General features: G+C 38.4%; 1 protein-coding gene across 1 annotated transcript; it reads left to right on the top strand.

Annotated features, from left to right (window-relative positions):
- The first annotated feature begins 7,220 nt into the window (after positions 1–7,220).
- LOC145977986 (signal recognition particle 19 kDa protein-like) lies at positions 7,221–26,064 on the top strand. Its single transcript, XM_083110340.1, has 4 exons — positions 7,221–7,273; positions 16,456–16,531; positions 19,463–19,643; positions 25,796–26,064. Exons 1-4 carry the CDS (start codon positions 7,227–7,229, stop codon positions 25,930–25,932), a joined length of 441 nt encoding a protein of 146 aa, XP_082966466.1. The 5' UTR covers positions 7,221–7,226; the 3' UTR covers positions 25,933–26,064.
- Positions 26,065–27,653: the final 1,589 nt, after the last annotated feature.

The raw sequence follows: 27,653 nt of genomic DNA, 5'->3' as shown, positions 1-27,653 counted from the left end.
CGGATATTTCGGATTGCAAGGAAGCTCACGAAAACCATTCACTTTTAACGGTTTCGTCTGCAGCGTAATCTTGATACAGTGTTGCACATTCGAAACCTCCAAACGATTCCCATGGCCACAAAACTCTTTCAAGGATATAAACTTAAGCAGGACGTTACTGGTCAAAACTATGATTAAAATGCTTTATTATCTGTGGCTCTTAACATCGTTTCTATAGCGTATTTATTTGTGTATATAAGAGCAGAACTTGGATAAATTACAGAAGAACTTTTGCGTGTTATAACACAGGTTAGTGTTCGTTTTGCAATATTTATATAAATGTCTGCATATGTCTATAAAAATAAGCGGGCATTACAGGCCGCAAATGTCGGCATCTCGGTCAGCGCCGCCCGCCACGCTTCTCCCGATCTCTCGGCTGAATATCGAAATGGACGCACGGTAGTAAATCACAGGCCTATCATATGTTCGATCTCAAGCACAGGAAAAATCAAAATGTGGTTATCCGAAGACGTAATACGTAAGATAAGGTGCTCTCTCGATACTACTACTAGAATATGTAGTATAAAGAAAAAAACAAAAAAAATTGACCATGGGCAATGTCCAATCACCATTGCATGATACCATCCTAAACTTCTTTCTTGAAATGAATAGCTGGGCAGGCATATACGAGCCTCGTGCCTTTCAAACAACATCCCTACACAACTGATATCCAGAATTTCTGGGATCCAGAACCTCTGAGAATGGATATCTCCGGAATCGGGTAACCCGTATACGAAAATTCTTGTTCACCCAAAGCCCTCAACTACCTGGAATCTGTGGCTGCCCAAGGACTTATTTGGTGGCGCCGGGTGTTCTTCGTGAGTGTCCGTTCCTCAGTTTCCTGTCATCAACCAAGCCTCAGCTTCATTAGAATAAAATCTCGACAAAAATACGAGTACCAAGGAATTTATATTTAGCTCTGGTTTGTTTTTGGAGAGATGAAACAAAGGCGAATAGTTACAACTGTTGCTACATTTCATAAGTGAAAATCAGGGACACCGCTGACCAGAAACCTGGGGGAGGGGTGGGGTGCTTATTGTTTATTGATTTGGTTTATTTTACTTCGCTTTTCTGACACTTTTGGCTAATCGCAAAGATGGGGATGAGTGATGATATGATGAAATTGATGATTGGCCACTCACAAACACCGACGCCCAGGCCGGGATTCAAAGCCGGCACTCCTGGCGTCGTAGCACGATGAGAAAACCACCCAGCCACAAGGGCTGGCTATACCTTACGTAATACATTAGCAGTTACGGTGGTCTTGTCGGTAAGGCGTCTGATTTCCACTCTTATGTTATTGATTGGATAGTTGGATTGTTCATTTTAGAATTATGTCCACGCATTTAAGCAGAAATAATGTTAAACAAAATACTACTTTTAATCCTTTCTACTTGCCCACCCGATTCCGGAACTGTCCCGGAAAATCCGGAACATATATCAACCATAGTTATAGGCTAACGCCAACCTTCTCCACCCTCTTTGTGAATAATCCAAATTAAATGATAGTACACGACTTCCCAATTGCATTTTCGAATTTCATGCCAGTTTGCTAATTATAGTCTCCTGCTCTAAGAATTTATGTGCCTCCGCCCCCCCCCCCTCCCTGAAAGACTTGCCAAGTATTACAATTAAATAATCAAAATATACTTATGTAGCATTTATTGTGTAATCATTGCTTATTTATTTCCGCCGCATTTCTATGTGCCTCCATGGTATCGAACCTGGGACGTATTGTCGATTTCTTTTAACGATTGTGCCAAGTACATTGCATTAGTAACAATTTGTGAATGTCCCGACAAAACAGAAAAGTGAATAACATAGAACGCTTATTTCTAACACCTTGTAATCGGAATAATGTACTGTAGCCACCTATTTTGCGCTGGAGATAAAAATACATGTCATTTATGCTATGGATTTCTTTAAAAATATATTAATCCGAAACAGAGGAGGCGAATTCGTTGCAGGAGGCAGCAAACTGTATTGGACAACAAATCTCTAGATATGGATCTGTAGGTACATGAAACAATAATTGAATCGGTCACACGAACAATCAATGTGCTAGAATTCTGTATTAATAAGATGTGGAAAAATTATCGATCACTTAACGAGCTAATTGCATTACAATATTAACCAATTACAGCCCCGTAGCTGTGTATTTTGACGCTCTAGACAGGATTGTGGTTTGCCCACCACCCCCTTGTACACTACTTGTGCATTACCAATCACGTACATTTTATTTGCGTCCTTCGACATTTTCTTCTTACGCTTCCTTCACTTTATGAAATAAGGAAACAAAGAAAAACCCATTAAAATAATATAGGTTGTATTTATATTCGCAGTTTGCAGGGCCTCCCCGATGGCGCAGTGGTAGCGTCGTCACCTTGTAATCAAGGGGTCCCGGGGTCGATACCCGGTGGAGGCTTTGATTGGTGTCCCAGTTTTTCATCCCTCCCCTCCTTAGCCTATCACTTTGCTACGGGTCTGACTGATCAATTACTACATATGCATGGAAACATAAATTTATATTATTAATTAATATGAACGATTTGGGGGACTCCGTCCACGGTCTTTGCGGGGAAGGGATGGGTGCAACTGGTTGGTTTTCTGTCGCTATTTCATATGATTCACAGCAATGATAACATGAATTGGAGACATGCTGGACTGGGTGATAAATTTGCAAACATTATGAATGGAGGAGGTGAAAATACTGATCAAATAATGACATACTGTTACTGTTTTCTATCCAACGCTTATTTCTCTACACTTTTGAAAACTTGTGCATTTGCATTTGCATTGATTTATATCAACAGATAGTTTTGCATGCAGCAATAAATGCATTTTTACACAATTTTGGTCATGCACCTGTTCAGTTGTTAACATTAAAACAAGGAGTGAAATCTTCTATATTAATCTAAAAAATAATCCACAAGAACAATTTCCCATACAAAGCGGATTTTATGTTCTGTGTGACAGCACTGTGCTCGACCCTCAATTATTATTGGCCAGCGAGAGACACTGTAAATGTGAAACAATGACGCGACGCCAGAGATTGAGTAAGGGGGCAGTTGCACGTTACACGTCACGTTAATACGTCAATTTAAATTGCTAATTTTTATGATAAATGTTGTTTGGAATTCATGGTGTGCAAAGAAATTTAGATTAATTTCCCTGCTCCTCGCCACGTTCATACTTGAAAGCATTGCAGTCTTAATACCGCAGGTAAATTTTTTGCTGGGATGAACGCAGGACTAGGTGTGTGTTTGTCTGTATGTGTGTGCGTGTGTGTGTGTGTGTACACACGCGTTGATTGTCTTCGAACTAAAAATAGAACGTTTTATACAAGGAAGAGAATATTTTATTCTTTACTTTGAGTTTCAATAAATTCATATAAATCGGTACGAATGTTTGAAACCTTCCCGCCTGAAAAGATTCTGTGAGTTCTGGACTTTCGAAGTATTTATAACTATATGAAGTAAAAAAAATGTCATAATAGGAATCTCTGTCCCTTCTTTTCTACATTTTATTCAATTCGATTACTCCGTATATTTATTCCCATTATTGTGCCTAAAGTGAATATATAGAAACAAAAGTGAAGAAGTTTAATCACAGAATAATTGAACGACGTAACTTTCGTTCTTCTTTCGAATCAGACTCATAAACTGCCGTAATTTGTGTGACTAATAATCTTGACGATTCACTGCTCCGACTTCCAAAACTGTCTGTCTTGTTTTTTGAAAGGAGCCTCTGAAGTAATGCAGTTCCCTGATTTCATAAAGGTCTGTCTCTGCCTGAACAACACAAACCCAGATGGCAAGAAAAGATAAGCTTACGAACTGGCGGGTGAAACCTCCCTCCCCCCGCGTTCGAGGGGCACGTCCCGCAAAAGCGAGAACCGCAAGAGGAGGGTTGCGTGTTTAAAAACGAAAGCAGCGCTACAGGCGGAAAATCCTCGAACTTTCAGAAGGCGTGGGAACTAAATACCTGTATAAAATTATATAATTTTTAGTGAAAATATTGTGCAAACGCTTGGAATTATCTATATAAATTCACGACACTAAGATCCACAATATTGAACCTAAATGGTATAGAATTTTAAAACTCTTCAAACGCCCCATTTAAAGCTACTTTTCAGATCCCATTAATGCTGCTTTACTATTTTTTGTACGCCAAACTAGAACCCCAAATTGTTTTCTAAGAATCTACATCACTTCGTGTATCCTACTAGAAAAGCCTTGCAGAGTATCACCGAAATTGGGAGCATATTATAGGAGATTTTGTCACTAGAAGGAGAGGCAGTTTTCAGCTGTTGAGAGAAACATCCAGCCGAGGCTTAACATCGTCTCGGTGTCCTCTGTCTTCCTCTACCAAAATTGGTATAGGTCGTCATAGAACCAAATTTACCCCCCCCCCCCCCCTAGGTTTCCTCAATAAAAAACTTAAATATCTCGAAAACGGTAAGAGATAGAGCAAAACATACTGCAATTTTGACTTCAAAGAAGCATTTTACGATAGTAGAGAATACCCATACCAAGTTTGAGCGCGCTACGATTAATATGACCCACTCCCGAAATTTCGGGAGGTGAACCATATCTCGAGAACGGTTAGAGATAGAGCAAAAACGATTAAAAAATCAAAAAGCTTAAAGAAAAGCACATGGTATAAGGTACCTGTGTATGATGTTTTCAATAGTTGTTGTCTGGGAACCATGTTGGCCCACCCCCAAAATTTAACTTTAATGGACCATATCTCGAAAACTGTAAGAGATAGAGCAAAACAGACTGCAATTTTGACTTCATAGAAACATTTTACGATAGTAGAGAATACCCATACCAAGTTTGAGCGCGCTACGATTAATATGACCCACCCCCGAAATTTCGTCAGTGGACCATATCTCGAGAACGGTTAGAGATAAATAAAAAATAGTAAAAGATATTGCCAGATGCCACCCTTGTCGATATACCAAAATGTTGGTGGTCCTAAGTGGGTGGGCCAACTCCCAAATTTTTTTTTTCCTGAAACCCCCATCGTAAAAGGCTATGGCAAGAGCCCAGTAGGTTGGCAACATTGCTTTATGCACTGGAACTACATAAGGCAAGCCTAAAGCAAGGTTGCCAGCTTTTTGCTTTAGGTTAAGTTAGACTAAGAAAAGTACACAAGCATCACTTTCGCGTTTGCCTTATGATATTTTCCGTTAAGGTTGCAAAAAATGCATCATTTTCTGACCCAGAACTGTATTTTTATCCCTACTAATGGCGTATTAATTGGTGCATTCTTCTCAGCATAGCTATAGGCAGTGACCACACTACAGGGGGTGCAGGAACGCCCCCCTATTCTCGTTCGACAATTTATCTCTCTCTTTCTTATTTGCCCCAGTAAAGCGACAAAAATATATAAATGAATGAATGTTCTTTGAGTCAAAATATGCATTTTTGTGTCGTATGTAACGGAATAATAAAGATGATTGCCCCGGGAAAATATGATTTACCCCTCCATCTTTACTATTGCGCCGCCACTAGCTACAACATATTTTGATTTCTATTGTTCCCACATATTTATTTTAATTTTAGTATTGTGAATCATATTCCACTGTATTACCTCACGTAGCCAACCCCCCCCCCCCCCAACCACAAACACGTACGATTTCAGTTGTAAGTTTTAGACTAAGCTTGCCAAATGTCCACTTATATCTTTGTATTCTTGAGCCATTTAAAAAAAATAATCATTTCGCCCCTTCTTCTACTATTTCATAGCAATGTTTTCCCACTGGATGTCCCTTTGCAGATCGAGATCTGGGGCTATAGCCTTCCCAAGCCACCGTACCCTCCAAATACTCTCTTGGTCTCATGAAAGAAAAATATATGTATTTCTACGAAATATTAATTTGACTTAGCAGTTTCTTTTTTCGAACAGGAATAAGTTTTAAATTTTAATATCTTATAAATTTACACTAGCAATTTTGAGTAAAGGTTTTGCGTAACCCTAAAAGTACATTTAGAGACTGCAAGGCCAACTATCGATATTTCAGATATATTAATAATTTTCATCACAGCGTCTTGTAATAATTATTTGTTACTTCAATAACCTCCTCACAAATGTTTCTCGCATATTAAAACATAGATGCCATTTTTTGTTTATTTCCTTGTAATGCTGGCCTCCGTGGCGAAGTGGTTAGCACACCGGTTTACGATGCCAAGGGTACCCAGGTTCGAATCCCCGCCCTGGGTCTACTTTCGTTTCTTCAATTTCATCATATCATCACGCATCCTCATCTTTGCGATTAGCCATATGTGACAGATAAGCGAAGTAAAATAAAATAAGTCTATTAATCAATTATTTTTTAAAACTCTTGAATTCTACTTTTTTGTTAAAATTATATTACGATTTGAAAAATGACGAAATTCTAAAGCAGAACACGCAACTTTCTTTGTAGCGCATCGGTCAAAAAAGTTTCAGGAATATGGAATTTCAAAATACATTTTTTCACATGTACTTTGCCCCCTTTTTAAAGTAGCGCGTTTTCAATTATGTAACTAATCATTAAAAGGATGCCTCAATACCATCTTGGAGGATGACAATTATTATTTTTCCCCTCCTAAAAGTAATAATATACTTTCGCTCTCTGAATCTCCCATATAAATGATAGGGGCCGTCTGTTTCAGCCGAGCTCACTGCTTCTCCGGTGACGTCACGCGTTCGTGCAAGATCGGCAATCTTCGGATGGCTTTACCTAATCTCTATGTAGCTTGCTCATGACCCACATGAACAAGACCAGTTATGACATTAAAATATACTCATTGCTAACCTTAGTATATAATATCAAATCAACCTTAATAGCTAACTACACATCATTTACACATGGTGTACATCAAATGGAGTTAAGATAAACCCTGAAAAATCACTTTATATCCTAATTGGAACGAATCAATCGCAAGAAATTTCTATTGTTGAACCAATTCAACTTTAAATTAATAGTGAAACCATTCCATGTAAGAATTCAGCAAAAAATCTTGGCTTGATTGTTAAACAATGGCACACCCCTACTGCTGATCAAAATCGACACTAGTGGTGAAATAGGTTATGATGAAGAAGAAGAAGAAGAAAATATCTCGTTGATCAAAATCATAGACATAATCGAAATTGAATGAAATCGATAGTCGAATTTTAATTTTCGATTGTCAAGTGAAATGGCGTCTGCGTGGAATCCAGAACGAAAACATAGTGACAGGGAACGGTAAGAAAAAACGGTTTTACACTTTGTCGGATAATGTATTATCGATGTGGTGCATTCCTACATCTGTGAAAATATTTCGAACCTAGTAAATGATGAAAATACTCCACCCAGCGACTACAATAGATAGACACCTGTTATATCGAATTCAGAAGTATTAACCTTTAGTATAATTATTTCAAAGGTTACTTGTTTGATTTTTATTTATTTATTTTAAATTTTGTCCAACGATCCGATGAAACTAGCTTTGGTCAGTACACAGAAGATTTGGCCGGCCTCCGTGGCGGAGTCGTTACCACATCACGTAACGACCCCCCGGAGGTCCCGGGCTCGAATCCCGTGGTAACACTTTACTATACCTGAGACGGATTCCTTCAAATTTACAGGAGAAAGTACTTACGGAATCCATTTTCTGTTTTCTGGAGTGTTGTTGATGTTCCGGAATGTAGTTTTGGTCCATTTTAATGCGAATCCATGTGGTTTTATACGAAAATCTATTTCTGATGCGCTATTGATGTTGTCCATATATGCTACATTGAACGAAAGGAGTGCTAATGGAACCCAACAGGCCTAACCTAACCTAGTAGCCATACCTCGTTCCCGTGATGGTTCGTGGGGCTATAGTGAATTTTTGGGCTAACGTCAATGGTTTTTGGGGCTACCCGTGGATGGTGTGTGGGAAATAAGGAACAACAGTAAGTACTCGTTAATGTAAGAAATAGACATTATTTTCGTTATAAATTCATTATTTCACCTAAAGAAATGTTCCGCAATGCAGAATAGTACGTTAGCAATGTAAAAAAGTGCGAAAGAAATCATTCCCAGTGTCTCAGGTATAGTAAAGTAGTACCCGGAAATTAGCCAAAAGTGGCACAAAAAGCGAAGTAAGGTAAGACTCTACTTTACGTCCTTTCCTAAGGAATACGTGTCATATATCGTTGGAAAGGTTATTGTATAAGGAATTCAACAACGTAAAGGTAATTGTTTACTATCCTTCGGACACCTATAACTACTTAGTTTCTTCAATTTTTGACATTCGTACTTACGTATCTACTTCGCGGAACATTCCTGAAGGTGTATCAACGTTGTTTTGATGAAATTAATTGCAATGTTTCACATTACCAGTAAGTCTTTCTCATAGGCCTTTTCGCTTGTCTGAGACGAACTAACCTAACCACGCGCCAATGGTTCGTGGGGCTAGCGCCAATGGTTCGCAGTTATTTCCAATTTCTAGATCCTGATACTAACACGACACCAAATTTTAACTATGTTTCCTAACCTAACAGAACTAACCTATCCACGTGCCAATGTTTCGTGGGGCTAGCTATTCTCCGTCGGGGAATTAATTTTCAACAAACAACATGAATTTCAGCTATGAAACATTCCCACATAAAAAAAAACACCTTCCCGATGTTCGACAATGCTACAGGAACTTATTACGGTAAGTAGTTTCTGCTGTAAAAATAAATAAATGTGTCCGAAGGATAGTAAACAAGTACCGAAATGGATAAAAACCGATGTTGTCTGGATATGCGTAATTGAACGTACTGAGGTAATTTTTCGATGATGAAGCACATATTTAGGAGTGAAATGAGTGCTAATGTAACCTAACCTAACCTCGTAGGCATACCTCGTCCCCGTAAATGTTTCGTGGGGCTACCCGTGCATGCTTTTTGGAGCTAACATGAATGGTTTGTGGAGCTACCCGTGCATGGTTTTTGGGGCTATCATGAAAAAGTGTAAAAAGAAAAGGTACTTACCTAAAGAGATGCCAGCTGTCTGCAAGCACGGTTTTGAACGATGCACTAAATTATTACTGGGGATAAACTTATTTTACACTATCTACAAGTTTTTGGAACCTGTTCTTCATGCACCGTACACATGCACAACGCACTGCGAACACAAAGAAGCAATCACTACACAGAACGCAAACGAGCAAACATACACATTCACAATGCGGACACAAAGACGAGCGTGCAGTGTTGTTAACTCCCATCGGTTAACACCAAAAGGCAATAAGGACGTAAAGTTGAGTGTAGCCCGAAGTAAAATAAAGCAAATCAATCTATCAATTTATTTGACACGGTAGGCCTCGATTCAACGTCCGATGTGTCTGTCCTCGGGTAGGAGGAGGAATTTTCCTCCAATGCTCCTGTACAAAGCTCTTATGTGTTCATGTAACCCCATCAGTGGCTACCTACCAAATCTGAAGAGGTTTGAAATAAGGACGACTGAAGCATGATGCTGATTACATCACGTCCACCATAGCCTAGAATTGTGTTAGTTCGTACCCAGACTCCATGCACCTTCATAACTCGATGGGGTAGTTTTGCCTTTCTATGAGGAGAAACGTTTGTAAGGCTGCAAATGAGTAATTTTGGGGCCTTTACCCACCGTACCCCCTCGAGAATTACGTGAAATATGTATTAATAGACTGATTTTGATGATTTACGTAATATAAAATTAGTTCCAACGTGCGGAAAGCACAAATAACGGAGATATTCATTCCCAAAGTTCGACCCGCGAATGCAAAAACCTACCATTTCGGAATGCTTCCGCCGCTTTTTATTGTTAAACCTATTTGTATGCACACTCGAATAACGAAATGAACACGTCGAGGTAACAGTTCCGATTGTTTTATAATTTTTTTCAAATTCTCCTAACAGGAACTAATTATTATAGAATTTTGGCAATCATTGTCACACGAAATTTGGAGCGAATTTACAATATAGAGATATTCTCCAATTTTGTTAATATTTCGCATACTCGCTAATTTAGGCCTCACAACCACAAATCTGAACTTAAAATTTGGAGGTCATGTCTAGAAATTGGAAAATAAAGAGGGTCCATGATCTCAACCAACAATGTAGAATTGCTCATTATTTATCGCAAGATCTATCGTTTCACAATGAAATATACATATTCCTGTTATACTCCAACCACAAATTTTAACTATGTTTGCCTAACCTAACCTAACCTTCCTGTGAATGGTGCGTGGGGCTATTTGCCAATTGTGCGTGACCTGTGTGTGCATGGTTCTACAACCCCAAATTTTAACTGTTTGCCTAACCTAACCTTCCTGTGAATGGTGCGTGGGGCTATTCGCCAATGGTGCGTGACCTATACGTCCATGGTTCTACACTTGTGTAGCACGTAACTGGTGAAGAGACATTTTTAATCAAAGGAACCGAATCACAGTTTTCAAACTTACCTGTAATTAAAATCTGCATTCCACATGCTCTTATTAATACATGCACGGTTTCTGTACAATTTCAAAGCGTGCCCGCGTGGACACATGTAACTACCCTCCTTCGGCAGACCACCAAATTCCATCAATTTGTTAACCAAACCACGACCATCCTCTTCTACACTCCACTTATATAACTGTAGCACATTAACAATATTTTCATTCCTCTCCGCCATTCTTCCACGACCAATGCTGTGAACCAAAGAGAATCACTCTGACAAGCGTTGCAACACACTAAGACAGCGGAACGGACGTTGATCGTCATTTCTTCACATCATCAAACATGGTTCCTATGTTTCTTTATGGGGAATCATCGCGATAATTAACGTTATTTTACAAGTTCTACAACTCAATTTGCAATTTAAACATGTTACCCCCAAATATGATGTGCTTGTACGTAAGTGCGACTGCATGTTTAGTGAGTATAACTACTAGTAAACTAATTTACAATATCTCTATATTGTAAATTCTTACCTGAAATTTGAACCTTCCTTAAAGTAATGAGCATTGTGTGGATTTTTTGTAAAAAATATATTTAGAAAAAAAAAGAAATTTAAAAATTACTTTACCCAAGCATGCACACTTTCCATGCACAATGTATTTTCTGTTGACAAGCGACTGTAAGTATTGTAGACTAGTGGGAGTTAATGTAGAAGTAAATCGGAACCTTAGAAGATTGCATTTAGGGATTTTATTTTAACCCTAAGAGAACCAAACCTGGCCCACCTAGCCCAACTACGAAAGCAGATATTGAACAAAATCTTAAGTAATTGCTAAAACCCTGTAGTATGTGTTAACAGAAGTAAATCTAAATTGAAGCATGTTAAAATTGCATTCGTAGCATGATAAAAATGCAATAAAACTGGGGTCAACGTCACTATTGGTACCAAACCTAGCAATCCTAACCTAACCTAACTACTTAAAATTATAGTTGCTGTTGTGGAATGTTGTTTTGGGTGTTATATTCACTTGTGCGAAGCCTTCGGGCTGTTCTGCTTCACGGTAAAGTAACATGCTTACTTTACTTCATAATAACACATTTCTGCTAGCTGAAATCAACTAGAATTGTTCATAAACAACAAAGTCTTCGTTTGAAATGTTTGATAGGTATATATTTACAATCTCGGAAGTATCTCAGACTTGTTTGAAATTCGGTATACTTACTAATTTTGGCCTCCTAATCACGGATGTGCAGTTAAAATTTGGCACTCACATGTAGAAATTTCAAGAAAACAGCTTCTATCCTCGCAATCATTCTCCATATAGAAGTATGGAAATCATATTTGTTGATATGGACAGTTGACGTTCACAATCAGTTACCGTGTCTACAGCATTGCCACAGTGTTGATTTCATACTTGGAGAGCACTGATCGTGTTAGAGTGGCGGAAGGGAGCAGTAAAAAGGTTGTGAATGTTGGACAGATCGTTAGGTGCAGTGTGGAGGAGGATGGCCGTGGGCAAATTAAGAAACTTATGGATTTCGGTGTTTTGCCCAAAACGATCCCACAGAGAAATCCGTCGAGGACTAAAACAACAGAAGTGAAAGTGACAATCATGATGTAGAAGAGGATGTGGAATACGAACTGATTTCATTTGAGGTAAGTTTAGCAACAGTGCATGGATCGTAAAATTACAGGATACGAAAATGGCATCTTCGATGAGCAACGTTGGCCGTGAAAGTGCTATGAAAATAAGATTTCTTATCGGTTCCTTGTTGGAATTACCGGAAAACCATTGACGAATAGCCCCACTGACCATTCCAGTAAGGTTAGGTAAACATAGTTAAAATTTGAGGTCATAAGACCATGCACGGGTGCACACACCATTGACTGATAGCCCCAAGAATCATTCACAGTAAGGTTAGGTTAGGCAAGTATAGTTAAAATTTGGGGTTGTAGCAATATCAGGGGTGTATATATTGTTTTTTAAGTGTTTGAAACAGAAAATTTTCCGGTAAATAATGAGCAAATGTGCCAATCGCGGACCACTCAATTTTGCTTATTTTAAAATTTCTACATGTGAACACCAAATTTAACTGCAGATTTGTGATTAGGAGGCCAAAATTAGTGAGTATGCCGAATTTCAAACAAATTGGAGAAACTTTCGGTATTGTAAATTCGCTCCATTTGATATTCCTGAGAGAACAAATAAAGGAGCGAATATTTGGGCCTGATGTGTAGAAATTGCAAAATAAGCGAAATTGAGTGGTCCGCGATCGGAACAGAAACCCTGGATTTCTCCGCAAAAACAATGATTATTTCAGTATTTTACATTTTAAAATGAAATTTTAACTATGTTTGCCTAACCTAACCTTACCATGAATGGTTTGTGGGGCACCGTAAAAAAAATGTCAGTTTCGTAGCACTTGAGCGACAAATTTTAACTACACAATCTTGATCAAGTGTCCTAAATTATTGACTATGCGAAATATGCACAAATGCCCTGTATTATTAATATGTACCCAACTAAAAGTTACTAAAAACCACTTCTACACGACAATTAACAATTTCAACACGTCACCCCCACATGTTAACGTTGAAAAACGTAAAATTGAGGTTCCATTGTATACTGTCTGCTTTTTTCTGCCTGGGTTGTGTAGGTAATGTGAGTATTGTTAAAAATTCCTGTTCAGAATTTTTTTATTTCGGAAATGGAGTGTGTGGTGTTTTTGGAAAGAACAAGGATCAAATGTAAATGTTGTCATAAGTTGAAAGGCAGAGTGATGAGATCCCAAAATGTGGTAAGAGTATTGACGCAGAGGTGTGAGTAATTGAAGGTTTAGGCAGAAGAGAAGAGTTGAATGGAACAGAAGGACCCCAGGTTTAGAACTGCCGTGTGGGCAAGAATATGTGCAAGTAGCCACAAGCCTTGTGCCATAGGTCATTTTGTTCAGTGAAATAGATAGTTATAGGTAAATGAAAGTGGTGTTTTTCAATTCTTTGATTGTTTTTCTAGGATGAACAGCACCATCCTAAAAGAAAGATGAACCTGTCACACCATTTCCTAGTTTCTAGCAATGGTACTATAAATAAATAGCACCCAATAAATATATTTTATTTACTTAACACATAAGCTATACCACTTTTTCAGTGGGCCAGCCTCTGTGGCAGAGTGGCTAGCACAGTGTACTACGATACCAATGGTCCCGGTTTCAAGTCCTGGCCTGGGCGTAGGTGTTTGTGAGTGTCCCTTCATCAATTTAATTGTATCATCAGTCATCCTTATCTTCTCGATTAGTCAAAGGTGGCACAAAATTGAAGTAAAATAATCCAAATCACTCACTTTTTCAGTGTGTATTGTGAAAACCATGCACCATACACTAGATCCTGGGTGGCTACTCACTGGGAATTCTGCATGCATTGTTTGCTCTGGGAATTAGACATGAATTTTTCTCTGGATGGGAAAGTTGCAACTTCTATTAATCCAAATGTCATTGAATATAAACGATATGAGGAAAGTTGCTCACGTTTTAGCTTTTATTTTTGTCAAGGAAGAAAATGTCAGTTGTGTGGAAAATGAAACAGAATTATCTCATTCCATTTACTTTGTTAGTGTCCTTTGCTGACCAATCTAGCTAACAGACGGAAGGTTTTTGCAAGATAAGATATTTTGAAGTTGATGAGTTAAAATGTGTTTTTAATATTCTTGTACAATTAACAATTTTTCGTACATTAGTATATCCCGTAACATTTGTGACACATGTGTGTAGATATATTTCAAGTCAGTCTGAGTATGTGCAATGACAAGTGTAAACTCCCCACCTTAAATTAAATATTTTCATGTACCATTTAATTGAATTAGAATTTTTGGATACATTGAAATTACACAGACCAGTAGCGGCTTTTGCCTGTTCACATGTGCATACCCAAATAAATCTGTAATGTACATAATTTTTATTATATAATTGAACACAATCTCCTTTAGAAAATCAAATGTTCCTATGCCACTTAACATGCCTTTGCTTCATTTCCGCAGTGCCTGCCGCAGTCTGTAGTGTAGTCTACTCTCTCTCCCTATCACTTCAATATATGTGAGACACAGAGGACTGGTGCTGTTACCAGCATCAGCGTAGAGAAAACAGATTGCCTCTTCTGGCTTGTTTTGTTAGGGACTTGATTTGCACAGAACTGCAGGTGTTACTACCAGCAGTCATGGCCTGGAATGTACTATTCGGTACCGGGTGATGGAGTCGAAGCAACCCACACATACAGGTGGTGGACATTTAAACTGAAACACCGGTGATTATAGAACACACCACTGGAGGGTTCACCTGCGCCACCTTTTGGTCATGCACAGCATAGTGGACATTCGAGCATGTAGGTGTGTGCCTGCTTGTCACATTGGCACAGTAGTAGCTGGACTGCATGTTGAATATTCAATTTCGCACAGTAGAATGGGGGACATAGGAGTTCCAAAGAGGGCAATTTGTTGGTGCTTGTCTCGCCAGTGCACCAGTAACGCAGACTGTGAATATTTGTAGGTTATCAAGAGCCACAGTATCAAGGGTCATGGCAGCGTACCAGAATGAAGGACAAACCACATCCATGAGGAGTAACTGTGGGGGGAAGTGGAAGCTGTCTGACAGAGATGTCAGGGCATTGAAGAGGATTGTGTCCAAAAAGTGTAAACCACCACTGCAAAAGTCACCGCAGAATTAAATACATACTTGACTAAACCTGTTTCTACCAAAACCATCCGTCGAGAACTTCATAGGGCCAACATCCATGGCTGGGTTGCTGTACTGAAACCCTTGATCACCAGCAGCAATGCCAAATAGTGGATTGACTGGTGCCAGCAGCACAAATCATGGACTTTAGATGACCTGAAATGTGTTGTGTTCCCCGGATGAGTCCACCTTCACTGTTTTTCCGATTACATGTAGAGAAGTCCATCCGAAACATACCAACGAGACTGCTTAGTGCCCAGAGTGAAACATGGGATTGCAATCTGTGATTGTGTAGCGTGCAATATCATGGCAGTCTTTGGGACCACTGATCGTTCTAGAGGGAGGACTATAGCGCCATTCTGAAGAACCATCTGCACCCTATGGTGAAAATAGTGTTCCCGGATGGTGGTGGAGTGTTCCAGGATGATAATGCACCTACACGCAATGCTAAACAAGTCAGAGTGGTTCGATGAGCATTAACGTGAGGTTGAACATCTGCCATGGCCCACCAGTTGCTGTACCTGAACATTATTGAGCCCTTATTGGGTCTTTTGGAGGATCAAGTGTGGCAACATTTCCCACCACCAACAACATGTGCGTCAGGGGAAATGGCTGCAAATCCCTCTCACCACTGTGCAAGACCTCTATCGGTTTTTTCCCCAGACATGTTGCTGCTGTACACTGGCTGCAAAAGGCAGCCCAACACCATACTAATAAAGGTTAGTGTCTGTGTTCGAGGTGTTTCAGTTTCAATGTCCACCACCTGTACATGTAAATTGAGGGTTTTTAGAAATGGGAAATTTCAATGGTATGTACATCCTGATCATGGTAGGGACAAGCAAGAGAGAGAGAGAATGGGGAAGGGGAGGCCAAGTGTGTCAAATAATGCCTTACATTGTAAGAATATGCAAATGCCCCTGTGGCGCTGTCTTCAAAGTATCAACATGAGCGGATGTAGTGTTGGTCCACTCTGAGATTGCTAGGACACCTAGTGGCAAAATCAGTCAAAGCATCAAACAGATGCCATCGACTTTTGATTGCTTCCTTTCTGTTGCAACCTTTTCTTTCCTGATGACTCAGAGAAGGTTGAAAGCTCGAATGTAAGTTTTAAATGTGTTTTGTGCTCTTCCTTTTAGTTCCTTCGCTACAAGGTAAGTCAGATTTTACCAACATTCCAGAAATTGTTCCCTTCACCTGCACTAGGCATTGTTACAAAAATGAGGTGTCTGTGCTATGTACATTTGAAAGTAAATGTCATATTTTTCTTTGTAGATGGGTGTGTTTGTACCCAGCATATATCAACAGCAAGAAAACAAAGGCTGAGGGAAGAAGGATTCCAAAAAATATGGTAAAATATTTTGTCAGTATCTTTCTAAGTGTGAAACCTGCAGAGATTTATTTGTTTTCACAATTATTGGCTTTACTCTGGCAATGATAATACTAATACTATAATGAATATATCACTGTAATAATACTGACATAGATAAATGCAATAAGATATATTTTCTTGCTTTAATGTAGTAATTAATATAGTAATAATGTTTTGTTGTTTGGAAGAACAATTGTATGTAAATGTTGAACCAGATAAAATACATATCTCTTGAGTCTTACTTATGCTTGCACATAAATTCTCAACTAAGGTAACATTTCTTCATTTCTTGAAATTTGTTTTTCTATTCACATTAATTCAACCATATACACATGTTAGATAAAGATGTTATAAGCACTAAATTATTCGGACAGAATTATTACTTCACAGTATTGTCATGATTTGATATCATCATCATCATTGTCTATTGTAGTGAGGGGGTAGGGGGAGATATTATAGTTCAGCAATATTATCGTCAAAAAATATTTAAAGTTCTATTCATGCAAGGTTAATTGGAACTGGACGTACAGTTTAAAGTGGGATCTGAACCACTAAGCACCACTAACCACTTGATTACAAGGTGGATATATTCGTAGATTTAAACTATGTAAGGGAAATACTTGTAGTTAGTGTGGTGTTTAAGAAATTTCCAGTGGGGGAAATTTCTACTGACTGTGTAGGGGCAGCATGAGATAAAGATTTTATACCACATAACATATCTGTTTCTCTGTCTCGCATACACACACACTCACTTCACTTTACAGTCAGAACAGCTAATCGGGACAGAGCCTTCTGTTTTTAAAGTGGGATTTGGCATCTCCGACAAGAAATCTCGTCTCGGACCCCTTGAATATAAGACGATTGCGTTAGTCACTACACTACTATACATCTAAGGCTCATCATTGTGTACATAATCTCATAATTAATTGTTGTTTTGTAACTGATCAAGAGAATAAATTCAGTCTGAGTTGTTCTGTATTTTTAATCCTGTGCCTTGTTTTATATGTCTATATATGAAAAAACAGCTGATTTCAGGGCCAGAATCTTGCCTTGTTTGCATGAAGAAGTATCATTTAGGAAATTCCCCATGCCTCTACACTGGTCATAGTTACTGCGCTTTAGTAATTGAGAATAGTCCAGACTACCTATCAGACACACTTTAGTAATCTAGTGATAGAGTGAAATCCATTACACAGATTTTCCACCTACTATTCACATGATTTCCACCAATAAACACGGCTGCACGTCAGGAACAAGCGGCAGCCATTTGCACACAGATGTCAGAGACGCCTGTTGGCAGAGAGTGGAATGAAAGAGAGCAGTGCAAAATAACAAAAAGAATCAAGGAAAAATCCCAGGTGTAATTTGTTTTGCACATTATTACAATGGCAATTTAAACATATTTCAATATTCTCCTCATTTTTAGTGGTGGTGCAGTTATTTTGGTACAGACTGTACATGGGACATTTTTCAGAGATCTGAAGACTTTTGTTCCTTAGTCTGTAGTACAGGTGTGCACGATCACAATTTAAACATATTTACATTTGCTACCCCAAACTTGAGGATGGTGAGCTCTGCTACGATGATGGTGATTCTTTTCCCTGGATTCCCACACTTATTTTGTGGGCGTTGTCCACTTGGAGGGAGATGGAAAACTTATTTGTGATGGGGTAAGGTAGTGAGAGGATATGTGGGTAATTGATATCAGGCCTTCCGAGTCATCCGATGTCCTGCTTTCCTCCTTGGAATGGACTGCTCTCTCCTCTGGAACACTGCTTCCCTCTGGCGGTGGGCTGGCTTGTTCCGGAATCGGCATTTTCTGGTGCGAGCCTCTCTGGTTGCTCTCCTTCTCTGGAACGCTGCTTCCGTCTACTGGTAGGCTGGCTTATCCTGAACTCGGCACTCCGTGATGCAGGCCTCTCTGGTTGCTCCCCCTCCTTGGAATAGACATCTCACCTGGGTTTGGCCACGTGACTCAGGTTTGGTAGGGCATGTTGGTTATAGAATCTTGATATCTCATGACGTTAATTATTTAGTATGTTTTAAACCATTATATGTGTTTTGACCCTTAAAGGTAGGTAATTTCAACTTCAATGGAAAATCAGGATCAAACTTAACAAGAATTTATTTGAATAATAAACATTACAACTATTCTCTATTCTGTACATATTTGTTAATGGCCTGAGGAAGTTTTTCACAGTTTAACTTTTATATTTATCAATGAAGGAGAAAAGAAGAAAGCTGCATGTAAAATAAAACTGAATTCTATCAATCCATTTGCTTTGTTAGTGTCCTTTGTAGAACAATTAATCTTACAGGCTGAAGATTATTGCAAGATATCATGAAGTTGATTAGGTAAATTGGAAATCCTTATGCAATTCAAAATTTTTCATCGATTACTGTACCCCATAACATCTGTGACTTTTGTTTGTAGAAGTATTTCTAGTCAGTATGTGAATGGCCGTCCTCCTCCGTAGCCGAGCAGGTTAAGGCGTTCACTCGTCTTGAGATTGTTCGCTGCGGGATGGCGTAGGTTCGAATCCGACTCTGGTCGGAATTTATTCGGCCTACGTATAGGGCCAGTGGCAACCCACCATAATGAAGAAATTAAGGAGCTCCGAGCGAGTGAGCGTAATCTGGCTGGGGATACGTCGGGCTGACACCCCCCCCCCCCCCCGACTATTCCAATACTGGTTGAAGATCTCCACACTTAGAGGTGACGAAGGAAAGCGTGGGAGGGAGACCGGCAGTCTGTAGGCATGCCTAGGCTCTTCATGAAAGTTCGGCTTTAAAACTGGCAATTTATCATGGTCCTAGAGTGGCCACTCTGATATTAGATTTCGGTATAATTTTTCACTTTCAGATATATCTTGGTGTTTCATTTAGTAATTGGCCATTGCTTTTTTGTAGGCAGTAGACAATCCCACCCACCAGGAAATACGGGATGTTCTTTCAGCAGCTGGAATGAAAGTTGGTGTTGAGAACAAATTGTATTCCCGGGAACGGAGTAAAGAATTGCTGTACAGAGGCCGTATTCGCATTCAACTCAAGAATGATGACGATTCACCTGTAAACCCCAGCTTTCCAACACGTATGTATTTTGAATAATCTACTAATGAATGACAATTGAGACTATGTTTCATTTTCTGTCATGGTTAGGTTAACTGAAGTTGGTTTTAATCACAGTTAAAACTAGGTTCAAGAAGACCAGACCCTTACAGAACACTTTTTTTTGGTACAACTTGTCTTGAAGCACCATAACTGAGAAAGGAATGATGTCAAAATTCATAAACCCTTCACCCACAAAAAATCTTATCTTCAAGACTATCTTCCCAAATATAGGCAAAATCACATTAAACTATACTAATTACTTATGACATCTGTTTTTGTATGGATATTTATTGTGATAATTGTTTGTCGAACATTTTAAATAACTGACTGAGGACCATGATGTTTTACTAAAACTCTGATATTTGAACTGTAAGACTGGTTCAATCACTTGAATGGGAGACATGTATGATAACTATCGTTTTGTATTTGCAAATAAAATAACACTCAAAATTTTCACTTGATGTGTTGTCTTGACACAAACTACACTAATACATACATGATATGATCACACACACACCTTCTGAATGAAGCAAGAATATCTGTTTTTCAGGATCGTTGCCAACGCTGTTTATGAAATAGTGCTCGTATTGCACACACCCTCCTGTCTGATTCCCACGACTGACAAGCTCTCAGCTGGCAAGCACACAATGTTGCCAACTGGCAGAATTAGTATCTAACCTTAGTCGCAACAGGGTCATTCCATGTCAAATCAACAAAGTCCACAACCCGACCATCTCAGAATTTATGAAACTCTACTATTTGGTAGTCTTCATGAATCCTGAGAAATTGTAGCATCCTGTGTGGCATAGTTATGGAATTTTGGGGGCTTGAAAATACAAAAATTGTCGATTTTTGGTCTGCGCTCGAGATTTTCATGGATAATTGCTCTCACCCTAATTGACGTAGTGAGCTGGTTGTAATCTTGTTTGAGAGGACATGAAATAAGCTTTCCAAGGGTGTATCGCATCACTATATTTAGAATATAATCTTTTCAAGGTCATCCACTTTAACTTTTGGACCTTGAACTTTTGAAAATGCATATCTGCGATATCCTTGGAACTGAAATATATTGTTAACACAAGGTTGCACTATAACATAACTGATTATGGGATAATTAAAGAGAAACAATTTAATTAGTAAGTGTATTTTTTTCAGCCGATTATTTCTAGTATTAGTTTGCAACACTGTTGTTATTTACATTTAAGAATAATATGATTATCTACAGTAGTGAAAAATGGAAAGAATGTTTGTTTCCTGATAAATAACTTACATGCACCATAGTTCACAGGTTGTTTTTCAGTATTCATTCATTCAGTTTTTGCATGGCAAGCTGGCTTTCTTCCGTTGTTAAAGTGTACGTTCTTCTTGTAGCAGTGGAAGGACCCACTTTTGTTAGAACATTGCACCTTGGGACCCAACAAATGTCCAGTTGGACCAAATGGTGACATAAAAATGATACTGATGGTCCATGAGGTTGAAGAAAGTTAATTTGTAAATCACCGGTGTCTTCAGACACTTTCTGAACACACACTAACCACCAGTTGTTATTATATACACAAGTAAAATATCCAGTAATGTCTGTAAATTCTAAGGTATTTGAACATATAATGAAACGATGTTCTATAAATTCATCACATGCAGAATAACGTTTCATATGTATGACATCTTTTGGAAAAGGAAGTACTGCATGAACCATTTGGATTCCTGGAATGGAATTCTGTCACACAACATAGAAAAATCATCCTCATGGTAGGCAACGTTGATGACATTTTTGCTATTTTTGTAGTGTGCTGCTGCCCCATCAGAAAAGTAATATATCTTGGCCCGGTTGTCAGAACGAAATTTATCCTTCAAAAATGTAATAAGTACTTTCTGGAGTAAGCAATTAATGCTGTATCATGCTATCTGATATGTCAACCAAATTTTTAGTTATGACTGTCAAAGTATTGGGATTTCCATAATAAATAGTGAATGGATGTATTGTTGTTGCTTGACCATTATTCCAGTGAAAACCTTGTGAGGCATCTTGCAACACAGGAGTAATTTTCTACAGAATCACAAAGTACAATGTAGTGCCTATCAAGAACTGTTTCTTTTAAATGCTTGAGAAATTAAGCTTGTTGGCATGAAAGAATTTCCGATCAGGTGTGCATTTTGTAGACTAGAATTTCTATGAATTCTGCAGACTTCATTCATGTTTGAAGTGTTGATCTGTCTGTGGATATCCACTGTTTGTTCCTGCTTTGGTGTTAATTTCCAGGTGATACTTATTAATTTCAAAATATGGACTGTCAAGGTTTCAACGGATTTCAAAATCTTCAAGCCTTTCTAATCTGGATGATGCCATGATGCGGGTCATCAAAATATCTTATTTAAAAAAAGTCAGGTCAAATTAAAACTGTCACACTAAGCACACTATCTATTCAACATTCTACCACACTTGTTTCAAACAAGACTCCTGCACACATTCTTCACTTTCTAGTTGCAGAAGTATTTCACATTAGCAACTCTGCATTGCAATAGTGCAGTGTTGCAAACTCCCACTAGAAATAACTGGCTGAAAAAATACACCGATACTAATTAAATTGTTTTTCTTTAATTATCCCATAATCATCCCAACTTCAAATTCAGTTATGTTATAGTGTAACTTTGTGTTAACAATATATTTCAGTTCCAAGGATGTCGCAGATATGCATCTTCAAAAGTTAAAGGTCAAAGTGGATGACCATGAAAATATTTTATTCTAAATATAGTGATGTGATACACCGTTGGAAAGCTTATTTCATGTCCTTTCAAACAAGACTACAACCAGCTCTCTACGTCAATTAGGGTAAGAGCAATTATCCATGAAAGTCTCGAACGCAGACTAAATATCAACAATTTTTTGTATTTTTAAGCCCCCAAAACTCCATAACTATGCCACACAGGAAGCTACAATTTCTCAGGATTTCATATCTTCATGAAGACTACCAACTAGTAGAGTTTCAGAAAAATCGGAGGCGTTTGGTTGGAAATAACACTTTTTTTTTATTTGGCATGGAATGACCATCTGAATGCTCATGTAGTACTGAAAACACAAATTTCAAACATTACCTGTCACACAGTATGTTCCAAAACTTACATACTAAGTGAAAATCTGTCTAACAGATTTCTCACATGTCGGCATTAGCAACTGCACCAAAATGTAACACATGTCACAGCCAGCATTTGAGGGTTTTAGCAAATCAGGAGAGCTCCATAATCTTCCATATATTTATCTCATTTTATAATTTCAATGGTACAAATCCTCAAAGAACGGCATTTTCTAACCTGTATGTATTGAACCACATGACAGACTCATACTTCTGTCCGAAAGTAAAAAAAACAACGTAATATGATACGGATAGACTATAAAAACCTGTGCAGTGTAAGTATCTCTACAAAACTTATGAATTGTTTATTGCAAATGCATCAAATAACATATGGTAAGCAAAATATGTGTGTGTGGTGTTAGGTGAGGGTTCACCCCTATTTTGCAAAATCAAAGTCCCTGACTTTTTCAGGGAATTTTAAATAACTTTTCCAACTACTGTATTGTGATTTAACTTCCCAGTAAATAAAAGTTAAACTTCGCAAGTTTATCAAATGAATCAGGTTTTTTGAACAGTGTTGAAAATAAATTAAAAATAAAATAAAATAACATTTTGGTATTTAGTATTAATCAAGAGGGAAGGAAGGGAATAACAAAATGCATTTTTGGTTACCAATTGTGGCAAAAAAAAATCATTTAATTACCTGGACTTGACCAGGTTTTGAATTATTTTAAAAATCTTCCTGTCTTGAATGACATCACTCCTAGCCTAGTTTCCCTGACTTCTCCAGGTACTCCAGGATTATCAAGTCTGTGGGAACACTGTAAATGAATTTTTTGAAAGAATGTGTAAGACTTCGCCCTGGCACCCTGCTCGCATAATATTGTTTCCATGCTGTATATTTGTTTTTAAAATCTTATCCGACAGTAAAAATAAATGCCAGTGGCAACCAAGAAGCTATTGAATGTGGCTGCATACATACAGTATGGAAAATCAGGCAACTTACTCACTGGGAATTATGCCAGAACTGTTGGCTCCGGGAATTGTGCGTGAAATATTTACATAAGCATCAAATAATATAAAATACATTGGGTACGAGTTTTCTGTAATTTTCTTCCATATTTAAAATTTAAACACATGGAAGTCATGAATGGTAGTCAACTCGCACAACTATAGAATAATTTTTGAAAAAAATGTACATATCCTCAGTACTTTGTCCTAGGAGTTATGGAAAAAAAAAACAATTTGAACAAGTAAAAGATATTTCCATATTGTTATTATTTTGTATGTGATCATGGATTGGACTTGTTGTTTGTCTTGAAAGTTTACTGTTGAGTTATTCGGGGCAAAGATGAAGGACAACAGCAAAACACTGGAAAAGGAAAATTGAAAGCAAAAAGGAAATACTGTGCTGGTTGCAGTTCCAGCACTCTATACTTATTCCGGAAACATGTGATCAAATACTCCACATATGCATACAGAGTGGATCTCACACCTCGAAGAGTGTGTTCGGCATATTGGGAACCACATTGAGCTCATCCTCTAGGACATGCCAGTGGGTACCACAGCACATGGTTGCCATCTTTCTAAATTCTGATGTGTTTTGATACCTTACATGGCCCCCCTTGCCATTTGAAAAATTTGACCTCGAACCAATATGGAGGCCATGTCCTGGAAGCACCTTCACACATGGGCCCCTTATCCCGATGTACCCAGTTGAAGTTGCATCTGCCATTATCACAGCCGTTTCAGGGGAAAATGGTGTCCTGGAACTTTTGAATGAACCTGTATATCTGTTTGTATGTATTGCTGTAATTTTCTTTACGTTGGCTGTACTGCTTTCTGGGCACCCATGTTTACAGTGTACATTTGTTGTTGCTTTAACATATTGTGGAACGATTCAAGGGAGACTCTGTAATAAGCTAAAATCTCTCTCCAGACATTGTTACTCGGCTAAGCGACAATACACTGCACAAGGTAACATTCCACAAATAGCGGAAGCATATGACGTCAAGAGTCAAGAGACACTGCATTCTTCATTACTACCGGGTTCAAACCCATCATCGGCTGGCAAATACGGAAGAGCTGAGCATGCAGCTAGGAAGTATTTGCCAGCAGCGTAAAAGAGGTAGGCATTAGAATTCGGGATCTCAGAATTCAGAGGAACCTCTAGAAGGATACGAGCTAACAGGCGAGGACCTCCTGCACACTATCAGGTCTCTAGCCCAGCTCAGGATTCCGAGACGTAGCTTTCTCCGAAGGCAACCAGTAAGTACTTAAGCAAGTTGACTGTCTTCAGTACCACGGCTTGTAATTTAAGCCGCGGCCAAAACGTCGTTCAGATGCCTTCTCAAAAGGCATCTCTCCAAGATCAGCTTAAACTTCGTCGCCTGCCATGGGAAAGAAGACCGTGAGCCGCCGAACTCAGGACTCAGTGCTCTGTCGCCTGACGTCTACACACATCCGCTTGGCTGAGAGGTAAGATGTACATCATCGACATCCTTTGAAATCTTTCCACTCTGCCAGAGGCTTGTTAGAGAGATTGTATGGGGAACATACCATGTAACCTTGCTCTACCATCTGACCCCTAAGCGTTCACCAGCTCGATCCCCGTAGTTTATGCTCTAGAAACCAGTGAACGCATCAATATATTTAACTTTCATTGCTCATTTCCTTTTCTCGTTGTTGCAAGGTAAACATGGTTGCTCCACTCCACATTTACACCAAAGATCAGTGACCCTTTTGTTGTAGTCTGAAGGTGTTCTAGGAGCCAAAATCCACCAAAGACTTGCATCAGAATATGCAGGAATAATGAGCAGATGACTTGCCACTTCATCGATAGTCACTCCTCAGTTTGTCAGAATCATGCCACGAATCACTGCTCACCATTCTTCTTTGGTGCAAATGGAGAGTGGCCTGCAATAATGAGAAAAGAAAAAGAGTGTGAAGAAATGTACACTATTGACAAGCACAGGCAGAAAGTTGTATGGTCAATCTATGGAAAGTGACAGCAAAAGTGTAGATAATTATTGACTCTCCCTGATATATTCTGTACTTGCAGGTGACTCACTCATGCTGTATCTGGGGCAAATGATACCAAAATTGAAATCGAGGACTCAAAAACAAGGAGGTGGCGACCAAGGACAGTCTCAGCAAGGTGGCGGTGGTGCCAAGAAGAAGGGCAAAGGCCGTAGGTGATGGAACGCAATGGAAAGGAAACAGATTTTGATAGATGTGGGTGTCGGACATGTTGAAAGAAGTTGGCTGTGTTGTAAATATGGGTGATTATTCTCTGTGTATTTTCAAGTTAATAAATAAAAATAAAATACATTTTCATGGAGGAAACTTGTTTTATGTTGCATATTAAATTTGTAATCACACTGCATATTCACTGCGTGACAATTGCTGTAATGTTATTCCATGTCAGTTCGCCCAGGCATGGATCCCCATGAAATTTTGAATCTTGTAGTCTTAACCTAGTTAAGAAACCCTACTTTTATCTTCTCTGGTCCTTGTAGTTTTACAGTTACAGGAAGTCAGTGGTTTCAGGATTTGATTATAAATGCTGCTCCTGACTCTTCTTACAGGAGTGTAGTATATACACAAGAAAAATATATTTCAGCATGTAACCTTCGTAACTCCATGATTTTTTTTTCTGGCAGCCACCTTTCCATTTAAGAAAATTATGATTTCTCCAAGATGGTGGTCATCTTGGTAGCACAGCTTGGGTAGTTTTCCCCCTTCACCCGTATCATATTTCCAGACATTGGAGTAGTTTGTATCAGCTCTTCTGTCTTTTACAGGGATGGTTCAATGCTCTTGGTCCTGTAAATATATGTAGTAGCATGAAAATTCATGCAGTTAGTTTTCTTTAATAGTCGTAAATGTAATCATTGTCTCTCTGTTGAGAGTTATAACAAATCAAGAAAAGTTTGTAATGTGTAATAGAATTTTTAACTGAATTAATGTGTTTCATAAATTAGCATAAATTTTATACATAAGACACTAAAGCCAGACAACTTTTTTTTTAGTAATGTGTTAGAATGCATTTGAAAGATTAATTGAAGGGCTCGGGTGTAAAACATGGTAAGTGACATTTTGGTAATTTTTGTTACAAAGTAAAATGTACCATCCTTCAATTTTCGAGTGAAATTGCCATGTCATGCAATTTGCATTGGACTCAGTGAAGCCTTCTGAAATTGGTTAACACACGAAAACAATTTATCTACAGTATAGGTTCTATTGCAATTTGATATTTTTAGCAGTGAGAAACAGGCTTTGTTTATGTAAAATATTTTTGCAACAGTAAGAAAAATACATAAGTCGGGAAATTTTTCTTTGAATCTGCACAGTTTGATTGGCTTACAGAAAAAAAATCAGGGGCTACAAAGGTTACATGCTGAAATATTTTTTTCATCATTGTACTACAGTCATGGAACGTATCATCTACAAGTAAATCCTCAAAATTTTAACCTTCTGTAACTAAAACAAGGCCCAGAGAAGAAAAAGTTGTTGTGATTTCTTTATTTATTTAATAGAAGATTCCATATACAGCATCATTTTACATTTGAATGTACTAACAGCAGAAAATAACAACATAAACTAAAATTACATGTGATAAAGTGGCTTCCATATGTTTACTCAACAGCCTTCTAAAATGTGCCTGATTTTCAAAAATGTCTATTTGGTTTGTTAAATTGTTGTATTGGCTTGGCAGTCTGTTGAACAAGGAACGTTGGATGATGCATAGGTCAAAGCTACTCTACAAAATTTCATGTAAATCTGTGTGGTGGGTAACATTTCAATATCAGTATATTATTGGGTGCCCTTAGCGTGTCCATATAACTTTTGTGGATACTGGTTCAGGAAGACCAACATACCATATATAAGTACAAACACTCTTCCAACTTTATTGAAAA

The sequence above is a fragment of the Lepisma saccharinum genome, chromosome 24, assembly GCF_977018435.1.
Source record: "Lepisma saccharinum chromosome 24, izLepSacc3.1, whole genome shotgun sequence".
NCBI lineage: Eukaryota > Metazoa > Arthropoda > Insecta > Zygentoma > Lepismatidae > Lepisma > Lepisma saccharinum.
This window is presented reverse-complemented; position numbering and strand designations above follow the sequence as displayed.